This window comes from Oncorhynchus clarkii, chromosome 2 (genome assembly GCF_045791955.1).
Source record: "Oncorhynchus clarkii lewisi isolate Uvic-CL-2024 chromosome 2, UVic_Ocla_1.0, whole genome shotgun sequence".
NCBI lineage: Eukaryota > Metazoa > Chordata > Actinopteri > Salmoniformes > Salmonidae > Oncorhynchus > Oncorhynchus clarkii.
The window spans coordinates 63602615-63627549 of NC_092148.1; the positions used below are offsets into that span (position 1 = coordinate 63602615).

General features: G+C 40.2%; 2 protein-coding genes and 1 pseudogene across 2 annotated transcripts; 2 read left to right on the forward strand and 1 right to left on the reverse strand.

The window, feature by feature from the left end:
* Nucleotides 1-878: 878 nt before the first annotated feature.
* On the forward strand, nucleotides 879-1991 carry LOC139382002 (uncharacterized; annotated as a pseudogene).
* A 3557-nt stretch (nucleotides 1992-5548) lies between these two features.
* On the forward strand, nucleotides 5549-21672 carry LOC139371564 (alanyl (membrane) aminopeptidase-like b). Its single transcript, XM_071111943.1, has 21 exons — nucleotides 5549-6726; nucleotides 6851-6889; nucleotides 7958-8100; nucleotides 9155-9297; nucleotides 9618-9744; nucleotides 9974-10128; nucleotides 10264-10377; nucleotides 10500-10643; nucleotides 10785-10850; nucleotides 11059-11124; nucleotides 11271-11419; nucleotides 11854-11939; nucleotides 16913-17046; nucleotides 17436-17491; nucleotides 19214-19361; nucleotides 19481-19560; nucleotides 19643-19753; nucleotides 19997-20164; nucleotides 20258-20398; nucleotides 20762-20843; nucleotides 21062-21672. Exons 1-21 carry the CDS (start codon nucleotides 6137-6139, stop codon nucleotides 21221-21223), a joined length of 2904 nt encoding a protein of 967 aa, XP_070968044.1. The 5' UTR covers nucleotides 5549-6136; the 3' UTR covers nucleotides 21224-21672.
* Nucleotides 21357-24185, reverse strand: LOC139371580 (actin related protein 2/3 complex inhibitor). Its single transcript, XM_071111945.1, has 6 exons — nucleotides 24006-24185; nucleotides 23613-23688; nucleotides 23276-23408; nucleotides 22845-23051; nucleotides 22562-22725; nucleotides 21357-22373 (listed from the first exon to the last, which is right to left on the reverse strand). The coding sequence occupies exons 1-6, from the start codon at nucleotides 24095-24097 to the stop codon at nucleotides 22365-22367; spliced, it is 681 nt and encodes a 226-aa protein (XP_070968046.1). The 5' UTR covers nucleotides 24098-24185; the 3' UTR covers nucleotides 21357-22364.
* Nucleotides 24186-24935: the final 750 nt, after the last annotated feature.

A 24935-nucleotide genomic window follows, 5' to 3' on the forward strand; every position in this document is an offset into this window, starting at 1 on the left:
TTGTTCCATTCTTTCATTGCCACATTGATGACAACCTCAGTCATTTATGTTGGTGTTTTTCTCAAGCTAGCTAGCTAACTTACTACTTTCATACAATCTCTCGTGCTGCCGGTTAGCTAGGTTGTACTATTTCACAAACACTGGAATAGGACTTTTATTTCATGAACACAGTAACCAGACACTTCTACAGATCATCAAGGACATCAACCACCCGAGCCACTGCCTGTTCACACCGCTACCATCCAGAAGGCGAGGTCAGTACAGGTGCATCAAAGCTGGGACCTAGAGATTGAAAAACAGCTTCTATCTCAAGGCCATCCGACTGCTAAACAGCAATCACTAACTCAGAGAGGCTGCTGCCTACATTGAGACCCAATCACTGGACACTTTAATAAATGGATCACTAGTCACTCTAAACAATGCCACTCTAAATAATGCCACTTTAATCATGTCTACATATCTTACATTACTCATATCACATTTATATACCATCTAGTGCACCTCCTTGCCTATGCCGCTCGGCCATCGCTCTTCAATATACTTACATATACATATTCTCATTCACCCCTTTTAGATTTGTATGTATTAGGTAGTTGTTGGGGAATTGTTAGATATTACTGCACTGTCGGAACTAGAAGCACAAGCATTTCGCTACACTTGCATTAACATCAGCTAACCATGTGGATGTGACAAATAACATTTTATTTGAATTGTTAAGTAAGACTAATGTTATAGTTACAATAGTTAGTATACTATAGATGATTGCTGACAAACATTTGATTCTCTTTCTTAGCTCTGAGAAGAACCAGACCAGAATATTTTTTTCATACCTAGCTATATCAGACTTGTGGGGATTTTGACCTCCACCAGTGAACACCATGTCCCCAAGGAAGAAGCTTGTTCCTGTCAGTAGAAGAATAATAGCCAAAGCAGGGGACGACTTCTTCCCTTTCAATCTTCTGCCGATGGAATGCCAGCTCCCTGTGCTTTCCTTCCCGAGGTTGACAAGTGCAATTCTGCGCTTGTATGCTTCAGTTGGAGTTGCCTTGTGCGATCAGGGAAGCTTTGGAGAGTGGCAGACTTTTCTCACCATAGAGTGCTCAACCTTGGACAGGAAGGACTGCTGGTGTCCAACAGAGAGTTTTGAGCTTAGGAAGGCATGGTTTCACCACTACACCCACCACCTCATATCCTGTGGTGCAAGCCTACTCACCCTAAAAGCCAGCTTTGACCTGGGGGACCAATGCAACAAGTGGGGGGAGCTTCTCTCTGACCTTCTAAAAAATGTCCACTGCAGGGATCTCCGCCAACTGGAATTGAACTAGACATTCACACTATTGGAGCCACTGGACCTGCGGGTTGGCTCCATTTCCCACCACAACAACATTACCAAGATCACGATGGACCAGTTCACTAACTTTCAGGTACTACTGGGCAAACTGTCCCACAGCTGCCCTCGGATCACCTAGATGCGCCTGCACTTTGACTGGTCTGAGACATCAGTGTCACTCCTCACTCAGTTCCAGCACCTCCGTGTCCTTGAACTCAAGTACTTTTGGGTCTTCAAAAGGATGAGCCCAAGCACTTTGTAGATCCTGACCAAGTCACTGCCTAACCTTAAGTCCCTGACATTGCATATCCTTGTGCCTCTCAGAAACCTTGACATATCTTACATGCTGGAGTCCATGTCTCTAGAGTTCCTGGATGTATCACCTAGTCGTGGTCTAGTCTTCTCCAGTCTTAATCTGCCAGCATTATGGGAGCTAAGGGCCAAAAATATTGCCCGTGGCATTACTTTACGTCAAACCAGGCTTAGGATACAGAGCAGGTGGCGTCTGTACCAGGTACTAAGAGAGGGGACCACCAAGCTACAGGCCCTCAACAATGAGCGACTGCTTCCTGATTGGAGAGGGCAGAGTTCCAAAGAACTATCCTCTATCCTCCAGCAGTCCTGTTATTGCCTCCAACACCTGGACAGTTGACTCTGGTAAACGAAATGCTCAGGCTCCAATCCAATGTTAGCTGGAACATTTTAGCTCATTCCCTCACCATTCCATTGCACAAAATTATTGTGCATTTGATTTTTGATCCTTATTTAAAATCCTTATTTAACCTGTCTCCTCCCCTTCCATCTACATTGATTGAAGTGCATTTAACAAGTGACCTCAATAAGGGATCATGGCTTTCACTTGGATTCACCTGCTCATTCTATGTCAAGGAAGGAACAGGTGTCCTTAATGTTTTGTATACTCTGTGTATTTTATTTCACCTTTATTTAACCAGGTAGGCTAGTTGAGAACAAGTTCTCATTTGCAACTGCGAACTGGCCAAGATAAAGCAAAGCAGTGTGACACAGACAACAACACAGAGTTACACATGGAGTAAACAATAAACAAGCCAATAACACAAACAAGTCAATGACACAGTAGAGAAAAGAAAGTCTATATACAGTGTTGTGCAAAAGGCATGAGGAGGTAGGCAATAAATAGGCCATAGGAGCGAATAATTACAATTTAGCAGATTAACACTGGAGTGATAAATGAGCAGATGATGATGTGCATGTAGAGATACTGTGTGCAAAAGAGCAGAAAAGTAAATCAAATAAAAACAGTATGGGGATGAGGTAGGTAGATTGGGTGGGCTATTTACAGATGGACTATGTACAACTGCAGTGATTGGTTCGCTGCTCAGATAGTTGATGTTTAAAGTTGGTGAGGGAAATAAAAGTCTCCAACTTCAGCGATTTTAGCCATTTGTTCCAGTCACTGGCAGCAGAGAACTGGAAGGAAAGGTGGCCAAATGAAGTGTTGGCTTTGGGGATGATCAGTGAGATATACCTGCTGGAACGTGTGCTAAGGGGGGGTGTTGTTATCGTGACCAGTGAACTGAGATAAGGCGGAGCTATACCTAGCATAGACTTATAGATGACCTTGAGCCAGTGGGTCTGACGACGAATATGTAGCGAGGGCCAGCCGACTAGAGCATACAGGTCGCAGTGGTGGGTGGTATAAGGTGATTTGGTAACAAAACGGATGGCACTGTGATAGACTGCATCCAGTTTGCTGAGTAGAGTGTTGGAAGCTATTTTGTAGATGACATCGCCAAAGTCGAGGATCGGTAGGATAGTCAGTTTTACTAGGGTAAGTTTGGCGGTGTGAGTGAAGGAGGCTTTGTTGCGAAATAGAAAGCCAGATTTGACTTTGGATTGGAGATGTTTAATATGAGTCTGGAAGGAGAGATTACAGTCTAGCCAGACACCTAGGTATTTATAGTAGTACACATATTCTAGGTCGAAACCGTCCAGGGTGGTGATGCTAGTCGGGCGGGCGGGTGCGGGCAGCAAACAGTTGAAATGCATGGATTTGGTTTTACTAGCGTTTAAGAGCAGTTGGAGGCCACGGAAGGAGTGTTGTATGGCATTGAAGCTTGTTTGGAGGTTAATGAGCACAGTGTCCAAGGAAGGGCCAGAAGTATACAGAATGGTCTGCGTAGAGGTGGATCAGGGAATCGCCCGCAGCAAGAGCGACATCATTGATATATACATAGAAAAGAGTCGGCCCGAGAATTGAACCCTGTGGTACCCCCATAGAGACTGCCAGAGGTCCGGACAACATGCTCTCCGATTTGACACACTGAACTCTGTCTGCAAAGTAGTTGGTGAACCAGGCGAGGCAGTCATCAGAAAAACCAAGGCTATTGAGTCTGCCGATAAGAATACCGTGATTGACAGAGTCGAAAGCCTTGGCTAGGTCGATGAAGACGGTTGCACAGTACTGTCTTTTATCGATGGCGGTTATGATATCGTTTAGTACCTTGAGCGTGGCTGAGGTGCACCCATGACCGGCTCGGAAGCCGGATTGCACAGCGAAGAAGGTACGGTGGGATTCGAAATGGTCAGTGATCTGTTTATTAACTTGGCTTTCGAAGACTTTAGATAGGCAGGGCAGGATGGATATAGGTCTGTAACAGTTTGGGTCTAGGGTGTCACCCCCTTTGAAGAGGGGGATGACCGCGGGAGCTTTCCAATCTTTAGGGATCTCAGACGATACGAAAGAAATGTTGAACAGGCTGGTAATAGGGGTTGCAACAATGGCGGCGGATAGTTTTAGAAAGAGAGGGTCCAGATTGTCTAGCCCAGCTGATTTGTACTGGTCCAGGTTTTGCAGCTCTTTCAGAACATCTGCTGTCTGGATATGGGTGAAGGAGAAGCTGGGGAGGCTTGGGCGAGTAGCTTCGGGGGGGGGCGGAGCTGTTGGCCGGGGTTGGAGTTGCCAGGAGGAAGGCATGGCCATCCGTTGAGTAATGCTTATTGAAATGTTCGATTACCATGGATTTATCAGTGGTGACCGTGTTACCTAGCCTCAGTGCAGTGGGCAGCTGGGAGGAGGTGCTCTTGTTCTCCATGGAATTTACAGTGTCCCAAAACTTTTTGGAGTTAGAGCTACATTTCTGCTTGAAAAAGCTAGCCTTTGCTTTCCTGACTGCGTGTATTGGTTCCTGACTTCCCTGAACAGTTATTTTTTTCAGCCTATTTACTGAGGGCTAATGACATTCCAACAAGTCATTGAATTGTATGCTGACATTTCCTTTTTACCATTGATTATATAAAACTCCTTTGCTGTGATTTTAGAATATGGATCCATTAAAGGACCCATGTACAGTGTTTGCTGCTCTATTGTTTGTAATTTAAGGGGGTGGAGGGAATATAATTTACCGTATGTGTGATTGCATATGTGCCTAGGGATATTTTACTTAAAGGAGGACCATTAACTAGTGTAGGGTTGGTTAGTTGAAAGTGAGCCTTTCCTGTCATGGGAAATAAAATACCTAATGGCAACGTTTCTCACAGCTTAACATAAGACACCTTGTTCACAGTAAGACAACACTGAATAAGGGGGTGTCCAAATACAGTATTTTAACTTTTAAAATGCAGAATGCAAAGAATATATTGACGGTTAACTTGGGAACCTTTTCACTTTCTTTGTTTTATTCTATGCAATGATCATGAACTTGTTGTTTCAATTCTCTGAATCAAGCACATTAAACTTTCTACCATGACTAGATACAAATTAATTACTACTGGAAACCATTGTAAACACGTAGCATAATGTCTGGAAAGGTATTATCATGCTTGGATTTATTTGGTCAGGTAAAGGAGGAAAACAATCTCAAGTATTGATACAAAGTAGTTTATATCAACAATATTCTAAATAGTCTAAGGGTTTACAAGCTTTCTTTGATTTGCTATAATAAAAACATCTACAGGTACTTCAATCTATAAACTTTATTTACAGTAGGCCTATGCGTCTATTTTTGTAGAATCTTGGTTTACCACGCAAATAGATTTCCTACAGTGTAATTCTATTTGTCACAGACCCAATTTCCCATAATGTTTTGTTTTCTTCAATTTTTTTCTCTTGAGGTAAAGAATGTGTGGTGAAGGGGAGGGGTATATTCCAAATAATAATATGCTAAAATCCCTTCCCCCATAACTCACCCTCCTTGCGCAAACACATGCTCCTAATTGTCCCTGAATACATAGTAATCCAGTGCTGGTGGGACACAGACCCACCAGGACACTCCGACGTTGTTTGGAAGACTAGTAGGGAACTCTTGCGGACTTAGAGGGCTGCAGCTCTTGCTGCTGTCCCACACAGCTGGTTCTATCATTACTTAGAACCGTGAGGATCAACATGCTTCTTTTCTTGCTCTTAAATGCCATTTTTCTTTTGAGAGGAGCTTACACGTTATAAAGTATCACTTTTTGTACCCAGCACTTATTGAGAGGCTTGGGATGGTTGGGAGACAAAGCGGTCCCTTTTGAGGTTCACCTAACACAGGATTGGTGGTATGAGAGGATAACCAATGCCAGATGTGTGGGAGAACAATCTGACTGATTTCTTTTAAATGAACATCGACCTCCTTCAGTATTACTCTTTGCTTGCAATGGCAAGTTAATGCTTAATCTATGAGCAATAACTGGTTAGCACATGCCCATAGCCGTGTGCATGTTTATGGGAGGTCAGATGGAGACAGAGCCAATTAAAAGCAGCTCAGTTCTGTTTCAAGTTCAGTTCTGAGTTTCAAGCTTTACCAACACAACAGGAGGCGGGAGGCTCTTCCAGAAGGACTGGACATGGCCATAGGAATATATATCTCAAAGGTACTGGCCATAGCCACAGTGGTAATGACCGTCTCATCTATTGGAGGAATAATTACAATGATGATTGTGTATGAGACCGAAAGAATCAAGATAAATCCTACACCACCACCAACACCTAATGCTACTATTCTGTATCCAACTGGACCACCACCCAACCTGAGACTCCCTGGAAACCTCATTCCAGAGAGATATGAAATCGTCCTACAGCCTCGCCTCTACACCTTTATAAACAACGCTACCAACCAATCTCTCATCTTCACTGGAAACTCCACTGTGTATTTTAGATGTGTGGAGAAAACCAAAACGATCTTCCTTCACAGTAAACAGAATGTGACTGATGTAACAGTGAAAGATCTTGACAATAAAAAGACCATCAACGTTAAGAACACCATACTGTATAATAATGAAAGCAACTTCTTAGAGATTCGACTGGAAGGTGTTTTGGAGGAAGATGGGAACTACAGTCTCTTTACTGCATTTGAGGGAGAGCTCCTTGATGATCTGGCTGGTTTTTACATGAGTTCATACAAAAAAGAACCAGGCACAAAGGATGACACTAAAACGTAAGTGTTTCTTTGATAACTGCTGAAAAATGAAAAATATCAAATATTTGTTGTCAGACAAATATGAAAAGAATGCTGTGAGATGGAAAATAGATTTGACTCTTATATGAAAACCCATTTACAGGTTGGTCGGGAATGAAACTATTGTCGACCTTGACGAAAGGTAAGACTTGTACAAATCTGATTAATATATGTTTACATCAATAATATTACATAACTGTATTGATCGCCAACCGCCACCCTAACAGTGCTCTAGAGCTTTCAGTATGATAAAGGCATGATCGCATGGGAAATTTACAGGTAATAGTTGTCCAGCGATTCTGATTATGAGAGAAGCACATTTAACTCCTGAACCTGTAAAATGTCCAGACCTTTTGACCCACTGTGTCATTAGATCCAGACCTCTTTTGGCGAAGGCTGTTCTATGGTTACATCTAGGTGTCTATAGTTTGAAAGATGATTCTGTTTCTATCTCTTAAGTCCTGACAGGTTAGGTAAGGCAGTAGCTTACTCTTTTAATATGCAGTGCTTCCTCAATGTATTAATGGTTCTGAAACCACTTGGTCATTACACCTTGACACACATTAATATGTGATCATTACCATGCTGTAAATCAGTGACCTGCTAGTTTACAGATCACAGTGCTTGAACAGAGAGCGGACACAAAGTTTCTCATGATTTGTATTCTATTGTACTCTTGTTTCTCTAAAAAACATGGCTAGTCTGTAAACTAGCAGGTCACTGATTTACTGCATGGTAACGATCACATATTATTGTGTGTGAAGGTGTCATGTTTTCTAAGGTAATACAAAATGTCCCTAGAAATGGGAATATATTTCCTTATTTCCTGACATATCAAATCACCCAGCAGTTGTTAGTCCTGGCTCGTATTTACAGTATATGCTCCGTAAAAAGACCCCCTGAGAGAATGTTGCACATTTTTCCTCTGTTCACTTCAGCAACAGCTTTGCTTCTATTCCTTGAATAGATCAGGACAGTCATTTGACACAAATTGTTACTTCCTCATGGCTTTACAATTACAGTACTGTATCACGATAAATGTCATGTATCACAGTTCATACTGTAGACAGTTCATACTGTAGACATTGGAAGCTTGTATACTAATCGAATCCAAATGAACTAATAAGCAACTATTTTCTGTATTGTATTGCTGTTGTTCAATTCTAGTTGTAATATTTATCCTATTTTTCAACAAATACTTTCCACACAGATTCATTGCTACTAGCCAAATGCAGCCAACAGATGCCAGGAAAGTATTTCCTTGTTTCGATGAGCCAGCCATGAAGGCTGAATTTAAAGTCACTATCATCCATAGGTTTGGCACTCACGCACTAGCAAATGAGAAAGCCACAGGTGAGAAGCACATTTCATTCTATTGTCATACAAGGCCAAAAGGTGTAGGCTATACTGTATATTCAATAATATAGACATACACTTATGACTTCTCAATAAATTAATAATTTTATATGCATGACTTTGTAAACTATAACAAGGTTTCCATCCAACCTTATGAACCTTTTAATGAAAAATCCCACGACAGGCCTGATGGAAACAGCACAGTTTTCTGTAAACTTTACAAATGTTGACAAAACTAAATACGTTAGACAAGATGGGATCTTTTTGTGTCGTTAAAATATATTATGCGAGAAATAGTGGTGGACAGCTATTATCCGCAAATGTTGATATAATAACCATCATATCGAAGTAAACTTGGGAGTCATGCCTTGTGTGGTCCTCCCACTACGACTCCACAGTTTATTACGCTACAGATGAAATAACTTATGAACTTCACAGGGTGGTGAAAGTGCACAGTGATATTGATGCTCCTTTCTAATTCTGGTAACATATTGATCGACTACCATTTCACAAATAAAAACGTTTTGCTCTTATCCATAATAATCTCATCATGTAGACTAGCCTACCAGCACAGCCTACCCGCACTGTATCCGCGAGCTTTTGGCTCGAGCACACGTTCCAGAGTAGGCACATTTGCTATTTAACACAACCGTTTTTGTGACATAAATAACGCTATCGTTAGACTTTTTAAAATGCGTTGGAGACACATTGAACTTTAGATTTTTATTCGGCACATGAAAACTAAAGCGGAAAAGTACATTTTGTGTGTGCTATGTCATCACTGAGTGTCTTTTATCCGCAACAAGTCAATTTGGTGGAAACGCCACTGGTGGGAAAATGTGCGTTTTAGAATACTGATTGATATTCCCATGAAAATGTGTCACCTACTGTAGCTATAAATTCACAAATTATGAGGCTAATGCATGCATATACTGTTCCTATTCTTTTTGCTTACATTGAGTAAGCTATTTGCTGTAGATTGTGTCAAAAAAAAGCTATTTTCTTTCTTATTTTCACAGTAATCAATACGTATTTTTTAAATTACTTTTAGGTACAACCCTTGTGGATATCGATGGAGAGAACTGGGAAGTCACTCGGTTTCAAACGACTAAGAAAATGTCAACATACCTCTTAGCTTTCACAGTATCTGATTTTGATTCCATAGTTTCTAAACATGAAAGAGTTGACATTAAGGTATGTATAGTTGCTGAATCATAGCTGTAAATGTGTATTATATGATATCAACAAAATTACTTGTATTTTGTAACATAGGTATAACAAGGACCATGTGAAACGGTTTGTATTTCAATGGCCATGTCAAAGAAAGTTGATATTGTAGTAAATGAAAAATGAATGGCAATTCCAGCTAGATTTCAGGCAAACCACCATACTATTTATATGTATTCAGTTTAGACTACACTGTTGATTTTCATGATAGAGATGTGTTTACTCACCATATCATATTGATATGATACTAAAACTCACTTTTTTATTCTCTGTTTGGTTTGTTAAAGACATATGCTAGACCGGAGGCCATAAAAGCTGGACATGCAAAATATGCTGCAGATATCACTGGAAATATACTGGCGTTCTATGAGAGTAAAGAAGTATTTGGCATGATTTATCCTTTGAGCAAGCTAGGTATGTGCACTATTGCACCATAACAATCTAAAATAAGCACTATTCAACAATTCATTTTGATCAAATCCATCTAATCAATTGAATTCTTTACTCCATAAATTACCTGTCTAAAACATTGTAAGAAGAACACTGATCATTTTGTGAAATTCAATTAAATCATCAGCTGAAAGGTATTCAAACAGCATACAACTAATGCAATATAAAATAACCTCTTTCATATCTACTTTAGATCAGATTGCTCTACCAGACTTCAGTGCAGGTGCCATGGAGAATTGGGGCTTGGTAACATATCGTGAGACAGCTCTGCTATATGAGGAAGGAGTGTCTTCCACATCAAACAAAGAGTGGATTGCTACAGTTATTGCACATGAGCTTGCCCATCAGGTATGAAAACTCATAATTACTGTATGTCAAAATGTAGTAAAAGATGTATAATGTAAAGTTAACTACAATTCATTAAAACATGATATTGTAATGTAGTGGCATTTACTGTAACACCACTTATATATTTTTGTTCAGTGGTTTGGAAACCTGGTGACGATGAAATGGTGGAATGACCTGTGGCTGAATGAGGGATTTGCAACATATATATCCTATATGGGAGTGGATCACATTGAGCCAAAATGGAACATAGTATGTCCCCATCAACATTTAATAATATGACTTCCCATTCTCAGTATATTTGTTTTGCATCTATTGCATAAGTTGCAAATTGTGGTCACACTGAAGAGGTTTCAAATGTTTTGTTTTTCCAGAAAGATATGATTGTTCTAAAGGACATCCAGACTGTATTTCAAGTGGATTCGTTGGCCTCATCCCATCCTCTAAGCTCTAATGAGGACGATGTTCAAACTCCTAGTGACATCACTGAGCTTTTTGATTCCATCACCTACAGCAAGGTCTGGATGCGACCAAGCCCAATGGGGGAAGAGAGACAATATAAAAAAAAATATTTTTTAACATTGTACAGGAATGTTCTATATAGTGACGCAAGGAGTTCATGTACTCTATGAATATGAATATATCTTTCCACTCTTCAGGGGGCAGCTGTGCTGAGAATGCTTTCAGATTATCTGAAGGATAAGGTGTTTATGGATGGTCTAAAAGTAAGTCAAAATATGTCTCTGTCCATTAAAGGTGTAGAATGACTTATTGTCAGTGTGTGAAACATCTATGTGGTATATTTGTTTTTTGCAATTTTGCATATGGATGTATCAAAACTAATGGGAACCTTTTGTGGATCAATAATCAATTACATTTTTGTATCCAAATCTTAAGAGTGTGTGTAAATAATATTGCTTCAAATTGTTTCAGAAATACCTTCAGGCTTTCCAGTATAGTAATGCTGTACACAAGGACCTGTGGGAATATTTACAGAAGGTAAAAGATGATACAGTAGTTTTACCAGGCCTATTAACGCAAAACTCATATATATGTATTTCTGTGCTTTCAAGCACGTAAAAAGTATGGAATAATTTAGCGGTATGAATACATGGTCTAAAATGCTAATGACAAGAACTTTCTAGGCGGTGGACAACGACGGCAGCCACATTAAAGTTGCTGAAGTCATGGCAACTTGGACAATGCAAATGGGCTACCCAGTCATCACCATCAACACCACCACTGGGGACGTTTCTCAAGAACATTTCCTCCTAATTCAACCATCTGACTACAAGTAAGGCCAAGAAACACCACAGAGAGAGAAAACAAATGGAAGAGGTTTCCTGAACCAACGACCATCTCCTCCATGTAGAATTAGATGCTTATATAGCCCCCCAGTTTATGTTGCGTAACTTGAAAAATGGTATCTTAAATTATCTTCTATTTCTTTTAAATCAACATATGTCCAAACACCTGTCATAACTGTTTCTAATACATGCAAAATGACACTGCCTTAACATTCAGTTATGACATGTTTATGACAATATTATGACGCTGTTCTCATCTATATTTCAAATAAGACGTTACTATATTATTATCCTTTAAATTGGATTACATTGTAATGAGTTAGGCCTACATTGAAGCATTTTATTCACATATGTAAATATCAATGGCTGTAGGTCATAATAGTATGCCATTGATTTTTTATGAATTGATCTCTTTCATTAGTTATACATGGCATGTCCCAATCAAAGTGATGAAGGAAGGTTTAGCTCCCACAGCACTACCTACACAAGTACTGGCTGTTCCTAAAGGTAAGGAATATTACATTCAATTAACTTACGTACACTATGTACAATTGTTTATGTATGTCTTAGTATCACCTAATGAATAACCTTTTCCCCAGGGTAATTGAGAGATCTGATCGGATGAGCTATGTAATGTGCAGTAAATCTCCATTATTATAGATAGACTGAACATGGAAAATATCCTTCTGTATACCAGTGTTGTGGGTCTCGAGTCCGGTCTCGAGACCACATATATTGATTGAGTGTCTCGGTCTTGTCTTGCTTTTTAACTCGGTCTTGACTCGGTCTCGAACAGTGAGGACTCGTTATTTCTTCCCGAGACCAGCAGAGTAGAAAACGCATAATTTTCAGCTCCCATTCAGTCAACGGATTAAAACGCTTCCACAGGTCAAATATCCACACTCCTGTCATGATACATTAATATCTTGTCGCCTATTGGAACCTGGTTGGTGGGACATCCCAAGGATTCTGTTAAAACACGGACCGAATTTCTTTGCTGCGCTAATGCAGGTTGGCATTTGTTGGGATGACTCATGTACTGGAGGAAGGTCTGCAGGGTAGTCAATAGCTGGCACAGTCATACAATCTGATTTGAAACCTAACCACGCTGATAACATTATGCCTAACACTGATCTTGAATAAAGACCAAAAATCCAATTTTTGTTTTCATTAATTTTTAGTATATAAAGACAATTTTTACTTTGCCACTGGCCAATCTAGTGGAAATCGTTTAGCTCTCTGCCTCCAGGACAAGATTCATCCCAATAAACGTCACCTGCGCAGCTAGTAGGGAAGTATGGGATAACTATTAGTAAGGGCCAGTAGCGATTTTAGCATGTACAGTCGTGGCCAACAGTTTTGAGAATGACACAAATATAAATTTTCACAAAGTTTGTTGCTTCAGTGTCTTTAGATATTTTTGTCAGATGTTACTATGGAATACTGAAGTATCATTTCAAGCATTTCATAAGTGTCAAAGGCTTTTATTGACAATTACATGAAGTTGATGCAAAGAGTCAATACTTGTAGTGTTGACCCTTCTTTTTCAAGACCTCTGCAATCCACCCTGGCATGCTGTCAATTAACTTCTGGGCCACATCCTGACTGATGGCAGCCCATTCTTGCATAATCAATGCTGGGAGTTTGTCAGAATTTGTGGGGTTTTGTTTGTCCACCTGCCTCTTGAGGATTGACCACAAGTTCTCAATAGGATTAAGGTCTGGGGAGTTTCCTGGCCATGGACCCAAAATATCAATGTTTTGTTCCCCGAGCCACTTAGTTATCACGTTTGCCTTATGGCAAAGTGCTCCATCATGCTGGAAGAGGCATTGTTTGTCACCAAACTTTTCCTGGATGGTTGAGAGAAGTTGCTCTCGGAGGATGTGTTGGTACCATTCTTTATTCATGGCTGTGTTCTTAGGCAAAATTGTGAGTGAGCCCACTCCCTTGGCTGAGAAGCAAACCCACACATGAATGTTCTCAGGATGCTTTACTGTTGGCATGACACAGGACTGATGGTAGTGCTCACCTTGTCTTCTCTGGACAAGCTTTTTTCCGGATGCCTCAAACAATCGGAAAGGGGATTCATCAGAGAAAATGACTTTACCCCAGTCCTCAGCAGTCCCTGTACCTTTTGCAGAATATCAGTCTGTCCCTGATGTTTTTCCTGGAGAGAAGTGGCTTCTTTGCTGCCCTTCTTGACACCAGGCCATCCTCCAAAAGTCTTCACCTCACTGTGTATGCAGATGCACTCACACCTGCCCGCTGCCATTACTGAACAAGCTCTGTACTGGTGATGCCCCGATACTGCAGTTGAATCAACTTTAGGAGACGGTCCTGGCGCTTGCTGGACTTTCTTGGACGCCCTGAAGCCTTCTTCACAACAATTGAACCCCTCTCCTTGAAGTTCTTGATGATCCGATAAATGGTTGATTTAGGTGCAATCGTACTGGCAGCAATATCCTTGCCTGTGAAGCCCTTTTTGTGCAAAGCAATGATGACGGCACGTGTTTCCTTGCAGGTAACCATGGTTAACAGAGGAAGAACAATTTTTCCAAGCACCACCCTCCTTTTGAAGCTTCCAGTTTGTTATTCGAACTCAATCAGTATGACAGAGTGATCTCCAGCCTTATCCTCGTCAACACTCACACCTGTGTTAACGAGAGAATCACTGACATGATGTCAGCTGGTCCTTTTGTGGCAGAGCTGAAATGCAGTGGAAATATTTTTTGGGGATTCAGTTCATTTGCATGGCAAAGAGGGACTTTGCAATTAATTGCAATTCATCTGATCACTCTTCATAACGTTCTGGAGTATATGCAAATTGCCATTTATACAAACTGAGGCATTAGACTTTGTGAAAATTTATATTTGTGTCATTGTCAAAACATTTGGCCACGAATGTACATCTTGGTGGGGTAACACATTTTTTAAAGTTGGATGCATGCCAGAAAAGCCACAACACTAAACAATACATTAATTGCACTATAATGGTGACAAACAGTGCCCACAGACTGACAAGGCCTACATAAAGCTGTCTCAACAGCAGTCCCAACATCTTACCACTGCTACACCTGGCTATCAGCAGAGCCTTGTCTGGCAGCGAAACAGTTCATTCAGCCTCATTTACTGCCTTTAAAAAAACACAGCTGATATGGCTGACTTGCTTAAACAAATGTGGTTTCTAATGACAATTGAGCTGTACAAACTATGGCGCAAGGGGATGAGAAGCGGATAAGAGGGCAATCCGTATTTTAGATTAAGACATTAATGAGTGAGCTAGGACTGACGTAGTTAATATAACTATTTGTTTAGCACTTTTGAAATGTACAGAGACAGAATTCAGAACATGAGCCGTTCTTACAGTGTTCTCCCTGTACACCAAGTCAGAACCGTTGGATAAATAAAGGGTGCATATAAGCAGACAATGAAAGCTCTTACAATATTCGATGATTGCATTTCTCTAAACAGGTTATAGGCTACATGTGCACTACCAAGTCAGAACTGTAGGTGAAATTAAGAGGGGTAAATAGACCAAATTATTAGGGTGAGGCAAATGGGCTACTAACATCTTACTACACAGCATACACGTAGTATTGCTTTGTTAGTTACAGTATACATATCTCCCTGGCATATTACATAATTTATGTAGCAGCATACAATAAATTTTTGGACTCATGTTGTTGTACTATGCTCACTTGAACAGGAAGGTGGTCTGGCAGTCCTTCATAGGCACATTTTGTCATCAAAGTCTGGCATTCTCTAGATTTATGGTGCTTTCAAAACAACTGGGAACATGGTCAAATCATGATGACGTCATTGATCTTCGTAGCTCTAGAAAGAGGCCGGATTTACAATTCGGAGTTGGATGACTGTTCAAAATGTATTTTCCCTGTCGGAGCTCGTTTATTCCTGACTTCCCAGTTGTCTTGAACTCACTGAAGTCAAGTTTCCGCAGTTCCGAGTTAACAGTTGTTTTGAGCGTGGCACAAATCATGCTTCATTGACAGCATGGCCAATGTTGAATATTTACCATTTTAAACTTGGAAAAGAGACCCAGATTTGGGACCACACAGCCACTGTCACTGATTCCTTCCAAACCACTCATTGTTGAATTTGCGATTTCCAACTTGTTGTGTAATGTTTATGTGCAATGGCTGATGAGCACCGATACGTTTTATCTATAATTTCTCTTAATTATTTCTCTTCATATGACAAGGATTGAACGGATTTGCCAGTAGATTGTCGACTTGATTCATGATGATGACTGCTAGCTAAGATTTTGAAAGTATGATTTTGACATTCCAATCAGTCCAATCAAAGGTACTGTAGACATAACGTGATTTGACATCATTTTATCTGTGTCCAATGACCTTGAGCCATCTTGGATGGGCACTTTTAATGTAACTCTATGGCAGCACCCAAGGGGCTTGAATTTTCTAGCTATACCCTTAGACTTGGTGGTGACGTAGTGTTCCAATGAGTGACAGAACACTGAGCCAATCACGGCGCAATGCTCCATATTTTCTGCTGGCTTGCTCCACCATCACAGAAAGCACTGAGCTAGGCTGAAACACCTGCATTTTGGAGCTGCCTTACTCAAGAAAGCAAAAAAGAAACCATGTTTGTATGCAGCTTTATTAACTCAATTGTTACATTGTTTGCAAACTGATATGTGACACATATTAATGCCAAAATAACACGCAAAACAGGCAAGCCCCCTCAAAAAAAAAAAAATATATATATTTTATATATACAGATATTTTTTTGTGCTAAAAATCTGGGTCTGATTGACAGGTCGCCACTGGTAAGGGCTGAACGAGGAAGTTGTTACATATTTAGTATTTTTATCTATTATTTAGAGACCCGTTTGGGTTAGTGATCATTTGTAGAGTGGCTCTCTATTTTCCCTCTGCTTGCATTTTTTCACCATTCTGAATGTCAAAAAAATCCATATGTTCTTCTGAAATATGAACACAGAAACACTAGGAATTCAGACTCTTATTATGGAGGTGATTTGAAACAATTGCAATAATGTCCTTAAATTGGACTCGCATTGATTTGGTCTCGGTCTTATCTCGGTCTCGGCCCCCTCGCCTCGGTCTAGACTCGGTCTCGGGCCCCACGCCTTTGTCTTGACTCGGTCTCGGGCCCCACGCCTCGGTCTTGACCCGGTCTCGGGCCCCACGCCTCGGTCTTGACTCGGTCTCGGGCCCCACACCTCGGTCTTGACTCGGTCTCGGGCCCCACGCCTCGGTCTTGACTCAGTCTAGGCCACCTTGCCTCGGTCTTGATTCGGTCTTCACCCACTCGCCTCAGTCTTGAATTGGTCTCCCTTTAGGTGGCCTCAAACACAACACTGCTGTATACTGTATGATAACCGCAAACCCAACTAAGTAAATGGTGCTAGTCAGTAGTTCTGTCAATAAAAACCTAATTGAGGCAAAATGTAACTTTCATGTTCTGTATTTGCTCAACAGAGCGGAAGTCAGCGTTCAAGTCTGAAGATGGCAAGTGGGTGCTTGCCAACATAAACTGTATGGGATACTTCAGAGTCAACTACGATCCAGCAAATTGGGATAGACTGCTCTCTCAGCTGGAAACTAATATTCATGTAAGTCTTCCTCATTTGTGTGGAACAGTATTGTTCATACAGTCCTAGTCAGACACAAAACAGCACATTATTGCAGGTGTTTAGAAGGCTGCACTTGTGTACAATCATGAACTGTCCTTGACAGAATAAACAATGTAGCATTTTCTAAGGAGACTAGGAGATATTTTGTTATGGTAAGAAATATTTGGAGAGAATGTGCTGGACAAGGTTTTTGTATGTACATTCTTGTGAGTACATTGAAGAATGCCGGACACCTGGCATGCATCAGCTATTTGAAACCCCTTGTCACAGACCATGGAGCATGACCCTTTATAAGTCAAATAACACAATATGCTAGCTCCCTTGTGTAGTTTACTTTAATAATTAGAATTCATTTGATTTATTCACAGGAAATTCCACTCATCAACCGGGGACAGCTTATTGATGATGCATTCAACCTGGCAAGGTAATCTCATCCAAGACTGATAAGTTAATGGTTTTCCTTCAAAATGTATATTCTGGTACACATGTCTTACACATTATAGGGATTGCATTTTCATGGTTTGAAATCTTATGGAAATCCTGCTTTCATGATGCAATTAATATCCTCTTTTGACTGCTAAGGTCTTCTTACAGTTGAAGTCAGAAGCTTTTCACAATTCCTGACATTTAATCCTCGTAAAAATTCCCTGTCTTAGGTCAGTTAGGCTCACCACTTTATTTTAAGAATGTGAAATGTCAGAATAATAGTAGAGAGAATGATTTATTTCAGCTTTTATTTCTTTCATCACATTCCCAGTGGGTCAGAAGTTTATATACACTCAATTATCCTTCCACAAGCTTTTCACAATAAATTGGGTGAATTTTGGCCCATTCCTCCTGACAGAGCTGGTTTAACTGAGTCAGATTTGTAGGCATCCTTGCTCGCACACACTTTTTCAGTTCTGCCCACACATTTTCTATGGGATTTAGGTCAAGGCTTTGTGATGGCCACTCCAATACCTTGACTTTGTTGTCCTTAAGCCATTTTGCCACAACTTTGGAAGTATGCTTTGGGTCATTGTCCATTTGGAAGACCCATTTGCGACCAAGCTTTAACTTCCTGACTGATGTCTTGAGATTTTGCTACAATATATCCACATAATTTTCCTCCCTCCTCATGATGCCATCTATTTTGTGAAGTGCACCAGTCCCTCCTGCAGCAAAGCACCCCCACAACATGATGCGTGCTTCACGGTTGGGATGGTGTTCTTCGGCTTGCAAGCCTTCCTCTTTATCCTCCAAACATAATGATGGTCATTATGGCCAAACCGTTCTACTTTTGTTTCATCAGACCAGAGGACATTTCTCCAAAAAGTACTATCTTTGTCCCCATGTGCAGTTGCAAACCGTAGTCTGTCTTTTTTATGGTGGTTTTTGAGCAGTGGCTTCTTCCTTGCTGAGCGGCCTTTCAGGTTATGTCGATATTGGACTCGATTTACTGTGGATAAAGATACTTTTGTACCTGGTTCCTCCAGCATCTTCACAAGGTCCTTTGCTGTTGTTGTGGGATTGATTTGCACTTTTCGCACCAAAGTACGTTCATCTCTAGGAGACAGAATGCGTCTCCTTCCTGAGCGGTATGACGGCTGCGTGGTCCCATGGTGTTTATACTTGCGTACTATTGTTTGTACAGATGAACGTGGTACCTTCAGGCATTTGGAAATTTCTCCCAAGGATGAACCAGACTTGTGGAGGTCTACAATTTTTTGGGATGATTTCTTTTGATTTTCCCATAATGTCAAGCAAAGAGGCACTGACTTTGAAGGTAGGCCTTGAAATTCATCCCCAGGTGCACCTCCAATTGACTCAAATTATGTTAATTAGCCTGTCAGAAGTTTCTAAAGCCATAACATCATTTTCTGGAATTTTCCAAGCTGTTTAAATGCACGGTCAACTTAGTGTATGTAAACTTCTGACCCACTGGAATTGTGATAAAGTGAATTATAAGTGAAATAATAGTCTGTTAACAATTTTTGGAAAATTACTTGTGTCGTGCACAAAGTAGATGTCCTAACCGACTTGCCAAAACTATAGTTTGTCAACAAAAAATTTGTGGAGTGGTTGAAAAATGAGTTTTAATGACTCCAACCTAAGTGTATGTAAACTTCCGACTTCAACTGTAATGATATATTAAATGTTTATCTAGGGCCAAACGTATTAATGTGACACTGGCTCTGAGAACTACCAAGTACCTCCGGAATGACACAGAGTACATACCATGGGAATCAGCACTGAGAAACCTGGACTATTTCATTCTCATGTTTGATCGCTCTGAGGTCTATGGCCCAATGCAGGTCAGTACTCAAATACAGATACTGTACATTAAAGCGCCCTATTATCATAGGAAACTGTATTACTACACAGTTGAGTGACAAATATGAGTGTAATAGTATTTTTCCTATGCTATTCCCAGGCATACATGCGAAAGCAAGTTGGTGGCCTTTATCAACATTTTGAAAATTTCACCACAGTCCCCGAGGATCCTTCTGAACAGTGAGATTTTTTTCTTCTCCCATAATCATCTGATATTTCCTCTCTGTAAGTATGTTATTAACATGTTATTATTTGTTCGCAGGTACAACCAGATTAACGCCATCTCAGTCGCATGCAGCAATGACATTGAAGACTGCCAAGAAATGGCAAAAAAGCTCTTTGACAACTGGATGACAAACAAAACCAGCAATCCGTAAGGAATTGAGTTTCATCAAACCAACATAGCCAGATGCACTTAGCTCTGTATTCCACAGTTGAATGGGGTAGTAATATCATTCATAAAACATAACACATTTATAACCTGTAATATGCGTGATATTGATTCAATAACAGAATACCAGAATGTTATATGCTGTTTTTGATATATTGAGTGTATTGATCCTTTTAACTTTAATGAACAGATATTGTTTCTCTACGGTTATCCCCTCTGTCACAGCATACAACCCAACCTGAAGGCCACCATCTACTGCCAAGCTATAGCTGCTGGGGGAGAGAAGGAATGGGAATTTGCTTGGGGCAAGTTCCAGAATGCCACCACAGCATCGGAGAAAGACAAATTAAGATTTGCCCTCTCATGCACCAGGAAGATCTGGCTCCTGAACAGGTTAGATTGTTTCCCTCTGTACCACCATCTTCTGGGACATTAACTTTAGTTACTGTGCAACCATTTAACAGATATTTCCTTCTTATCTTGCAGATACCTTGAGTACACTTTGAACCCTGACAAGATAAGAAAAATGGATGCCATTTCTACCATCAACTACATAGCAAGGAATGTGGCAGGGCAAGCAATAGCCTGGAATTTTGTCCGCGCCCACTGGAACTACATCAGCTTGGAGTATGTTTGTTTCTGTTAAGTACTGTACATAGGGTTAATGTTACGACAAACAAGCCAGAGAACCAAGTTCCTTTCCAACTGAAATAATGGACCCATGATCTACTAGCAATTATATAGCTTAGGTTTTTTGTATGGTGTCTCATAAAAATCACCTAAATAAACCTCAAGCAATATACCAATAAGGAAGGCGTAGACCGATCAACCATGTCTGGTACTAAGGTCTCCTTGGGCAATCAGAGGAAATCACCTCGGCTACAATTTATCATCCATTTGTTTGGAGTTGCCAGGCAGTTATCTAATTTGGCTTCTATCAAACTGCTTGCTGAGCAAACATGCTCATCTCACCTCCGCCCTCTTCCTCAGGTACGGAGGAGGTATCATGTCATTTGGCCGCCTGATTGAGGGAGTGACGCAGAGATTTTCCACGGACTTTGAGCTCCAAGAGGTGAGCTTCTCCCTATTGGTAACAGGCAGGCCTACAACAATATCTGAGTCACAAACCTCTCCTCCTTTGCCTCGATGACTAAATAGAATGTAGTGATTCAGTTGTAATGTCTGGGGATGAGAGACTAGGTTCAGCTGGTGGGAGTTGAATTTTGAGTAATCGCTCTAATTACTGGTTTCCGCCCTAATTCTAACTTTTTCCTGATTGTTATTGTGCAGCTGAGGCAGTTCCAGAGCGACTATAATGAAGAGGAATTGGGTTCTGCGAGCAGGGCCCTAGAGCAAGCCATTGAGAGAACCCAGGCCAACATTAAATGGGTGAAGGAAAACAAGCAGACTGTTCTGGAGTGGTTTAGAAAAGAATCAAGTGAGAGCAGCTGAACTGAGCTGATGGGATGAAAAACAGATTTGATTTCATTCTAATTACATACGAAAACAGGTTCCATATAATCAACATGCAATATTATTCTAAAATAAATATGTATATTTCAATGTTTGAAAGGAATTACGTCACTTTTAATTCAACAGGAAATTCTGTTTTATTTCAACAACAAATCCACCATGTATTTTTGAGACTTTCCAATATTGTTTACACTGACAAAGTCAAATCCAGAGAAAGTACTTTCAGGTTCAATGACAACTACAATTATTCTGTTAAGACTATCAAACAACACGCAACTATAGCAATAATATGTCTTTATGTATTTGTAAAAGTATTATGTACCAAAGTATTGCATATTGCCATTTTCCTTTTTTAAATCAATGTAAATGTTTGGGCTATCATGTTTGGAGGCGTGAGGAATATTCAACAATAAATATGTACATAATTGTATCTAAGTGCATTATTTGTTAGTAAAGGGCTCAGAAAAACTGAGACATTAAGTTTATTTGTTACATGTACACAAGTAATGTATTCATTCATGCTGGTAACCCAAACAGTTTTGAATCTTTTTTTTTGAGAATGCATGATTTGAAATCACCTACTGTAGCCTACATCTATTTGGCAACTTCATACATTTGCACACACTAATAATCTGATTAGCAGACAATGGCTACTCTACTAATAAAAGTTATAACTCTGCCCTTGCATGACCACTCTTACCCAATTGATGGTTTACATTTTGGATGACACACATGATTAGAACAACCCCATCAGATAAATTGACATTTGTTTTATTACAAGGTTAACATGTGCAGTACATATCATTTGTACCCTTCTACAAACAAGGATACATTTTCAATAGAGAGAAAGTAGAGAAGTAAAGCATGTATGACGTTTACCAAAGACCGGTTCAAAGCAATACATGTACACCCCTATACCGAAGATACACTGCAATAGCCAGATTTGTCAACTTCTTGTAGAGAACTCTATATTACAAAAGGAGTGCTGAATAAAAAATGGAACGACCCTCTTCCTCTTTAGTGTGCATATTGTGCACAAGCAATGTTAAGAGGGTGGAACCGTGGAGTACAAACCATCACAGGAATAAGGAGGTTTTACTGTGCAATTCCATTCATCTCCTCATTCATCCTAAAAATAGAAACACAGTGATAGGGGTTTCAAAATTGAAATGTGGTGTCATAAAAGATATACAGTACAGAGAAAATGCTATAGTGTATGTAGATAATTTAATTAGACTGTAGATCATTTTTGACATGTTCTTCAAAAATTAGCAAGGGGAAAAAAATCGTGCCTCAGGAATCTCCCACTCCTCTTACCCATTCCTCCTCATCTGCTCCCTCGCCATGGCCTTCAGACTTCGTTGCACTGCTGGCATCGGATTTGTTGGACATTATTTTGTCTGTCCACGATGTTCCTGCTTCTTTGTCTCCGGCAAAATTGCATTTGGTCACTGTGCCTCCATCGACTTTGGCCAAGGAAACTGAAAGAGCAGACCAAAACTAAGTACATAATGCTCATCCTGTTTAGAGCTACAATCAAACTGGGAGTGGAACTTCGGTTTAGGCACATTTTCAAGGGATTGCTGAACATCAAACTTACAAATAAATGGGCCATCGCCTTTGGTTTTCAGTCGAATGTCCTGGCCTGTTTCTAGTTCAGTCTTGCTCATCTCTCCCTCTGGGTACCAGAAAGCATAGGTCCCACTTAGACAGTGTTTCCCTGTCACTTTAACCAGATCCTCCTTGGTCACTAGGTTTTCCAGCTGGACCTCAGTGAGGCAATCAGTCTCTCCTTTAGCCTCCACCTCTGCACAGTAGAAACAAACAAACACACCATAGCATCACTAGAGTTGTTTTTACAAAGAATATAGTATGGTGGTAAATTCATGTTTTTACATAATTTTGAGAGTCCTTGAACAAGCTTTGACGAGTAAATGTAAGGTGTTACCAATAAGGTATTGTCTGTGAATCATCTGACCTTAGACTGTAGGCCTATTCACAATGTTGTACGAAGTGGATAAGAATACTCACTGAATGATGACATGAGATAACCAGTGTTGACCTTTTTGGTATCACTGAAGTTTGGTTCAATTTCCATTCCTTTAGCATCAAATTTCCTTTGGTGGATTCGACTAGGTTTGATGTATAGGACATAGAAACGGTCCTGCCAATACAGCACAACATATGGCAATCTAGATTGTTTAAATTAGGAGTCCTAGAAAACCAAGTAGGCCTAGTTCCTCATGTGGTCATCACTGATATGATATAATATAAATAAAATAAATACAATATAAATAAAATAGCCTAATAACAATCAAATAGCCTAATCATATTTTATTGAAGAGGTTATTCTATGATGTCAGTTTACCTTCTGATTGTTGACGTCAGTGATAACATGGCGTGAGACATCAACCAACTTTCCCTCTAATATGACACCTAGACCACTGTGGGAGAAAAGGATTGTAGGCTCCAGTATACCATTTTTCAGGACTGTAGTTTAGCCTATATGCACGAGTTCTTCATTCTCTCTCTAGCTCTCTCTCTCTCTCTCACACACACACACACACACACACACACACACACACACACACACACACACACACACACACACACACACACACACACACTGCGTTTAATAAAACATTAGGCATATTTAAGTATTATATTGTAGCTCTATGCAGTATTATAGTTTATCTTTATGCAGAATTACAGATTCTCTGCAGGCAGCGTAATAGCTTTGATCTGCAACACGGCATCATACCTCTGATATGAGGAGGGGGCCCACGCGTGCTCAATCTTTTCATTATGAACAGGTTTATTCTGCAAGGACGTATTGTTATAAATTCGGCTCATTTTTTACTCTAGAGAAAGCAACAACCACACCGTTTTGATACTCGAAAAACCGAAGCAAAACTATCCCGTGACTTCCTGATTCTACGTCAAATGAGGAAAAAGTGTCGTTGTGCTCGTTTTGAAAGTCGGTGTGTCCCGAAATTATGTAAACGGCATACCACTGAAATTGACGACCAACAGCACGGAGTAAAACAGGTGAGTAAAACATCAATCAGATCAGAAAAAACAGGAGTATAAATGTTTGATACTGAAATTAAATTATACTGTTTGGTATTGGAACATTGGCTCTGATTCCAATACGCTGACCCATAACAGTCTACAATGATGTGAATGGGCAGGAGAGGAGGCTGGTTGGATGAGCTATAGGAGGAAGGGCTTATTGTAATGGCTGGAATGGAATTAATGGAACGGAGTCAAACGTGGTTTCCATATGTTTGATACCTTTCCATTTGCAATGAGTCTGTCCTCCCATAGCTCATCTGATGGGCAGCAGCCTACTTACTACCTCTCCTAGGTCCAGGACTCTTCACCACTAATGCTTTCTTACGCAGTAGGTATAGAGTTGTTCTGCTAAGCATTCTGCATGTGCCCCCTGTGTATTTTTCTTTATTTCTCATGTATCCTATTTTTGAAAATGTTTACCTGTGTGTGTATTAATGTTGCCCTGCCAAACCCCATACGTTTAAAGTAACAGCCCAGTGTTTCCAGATTTCTAATAAATATGACTTATAAATACAATATGAGTGAAATAGTTTTTCTTCCAAAAACATATTTATTAAGTATGTTAAAAAACAGATTCTCTGTGTTGGAACCCCAGCAACAGAATGGGGTGGGGGCG

Excerpts from the sequence above, each read along its gene's own strand:
- LOC139371564 (XM_071111943.1), top strand. The coding sequence starts at position 6,137 with ATGGCCATAGGAATATATATCTCAAAGGTACTGGCCATAGCCACAGTG. Across the intron at positions 9,298-9,617 it reads ATGAAAGAGTTGACATTAAG|ACATATGCTAGACCGGAGGC; the intron begins GTATGTATAGTT and ends GGTTTGTTAAAG. Across the intron at positions 11,125-11,270 it reads TGTGGGAATATTTACAGAAG|GCGGTGGACAACGACGGCAG; the intron begins GTAAAAGATGAT and ends AGAACTTTCTAG.
- LOC139371580 (XM_071111945.1), bottom strand. The coding sequence starts at position 24,097 with ATGAGCCGAATTTATAACAATACGTCCTTGCAGAATAAACCTGTTCAT. Across the intron at positions 23,689-24,005 it reads GCCCCCTCCTCATATCAGAG|TGGTCTAGGTGTCATATTAG; the intron begins GTATGATGCCGT and ends TTTCTCCCACAG. Across the intron at positions 23,409-23,612 it reads CTGACGTCAACAATCAGAAG|GACCGTTTCTATGTCCTATA; the intron begins GTAAACTGACAT and ends CTGTATTGGCAG.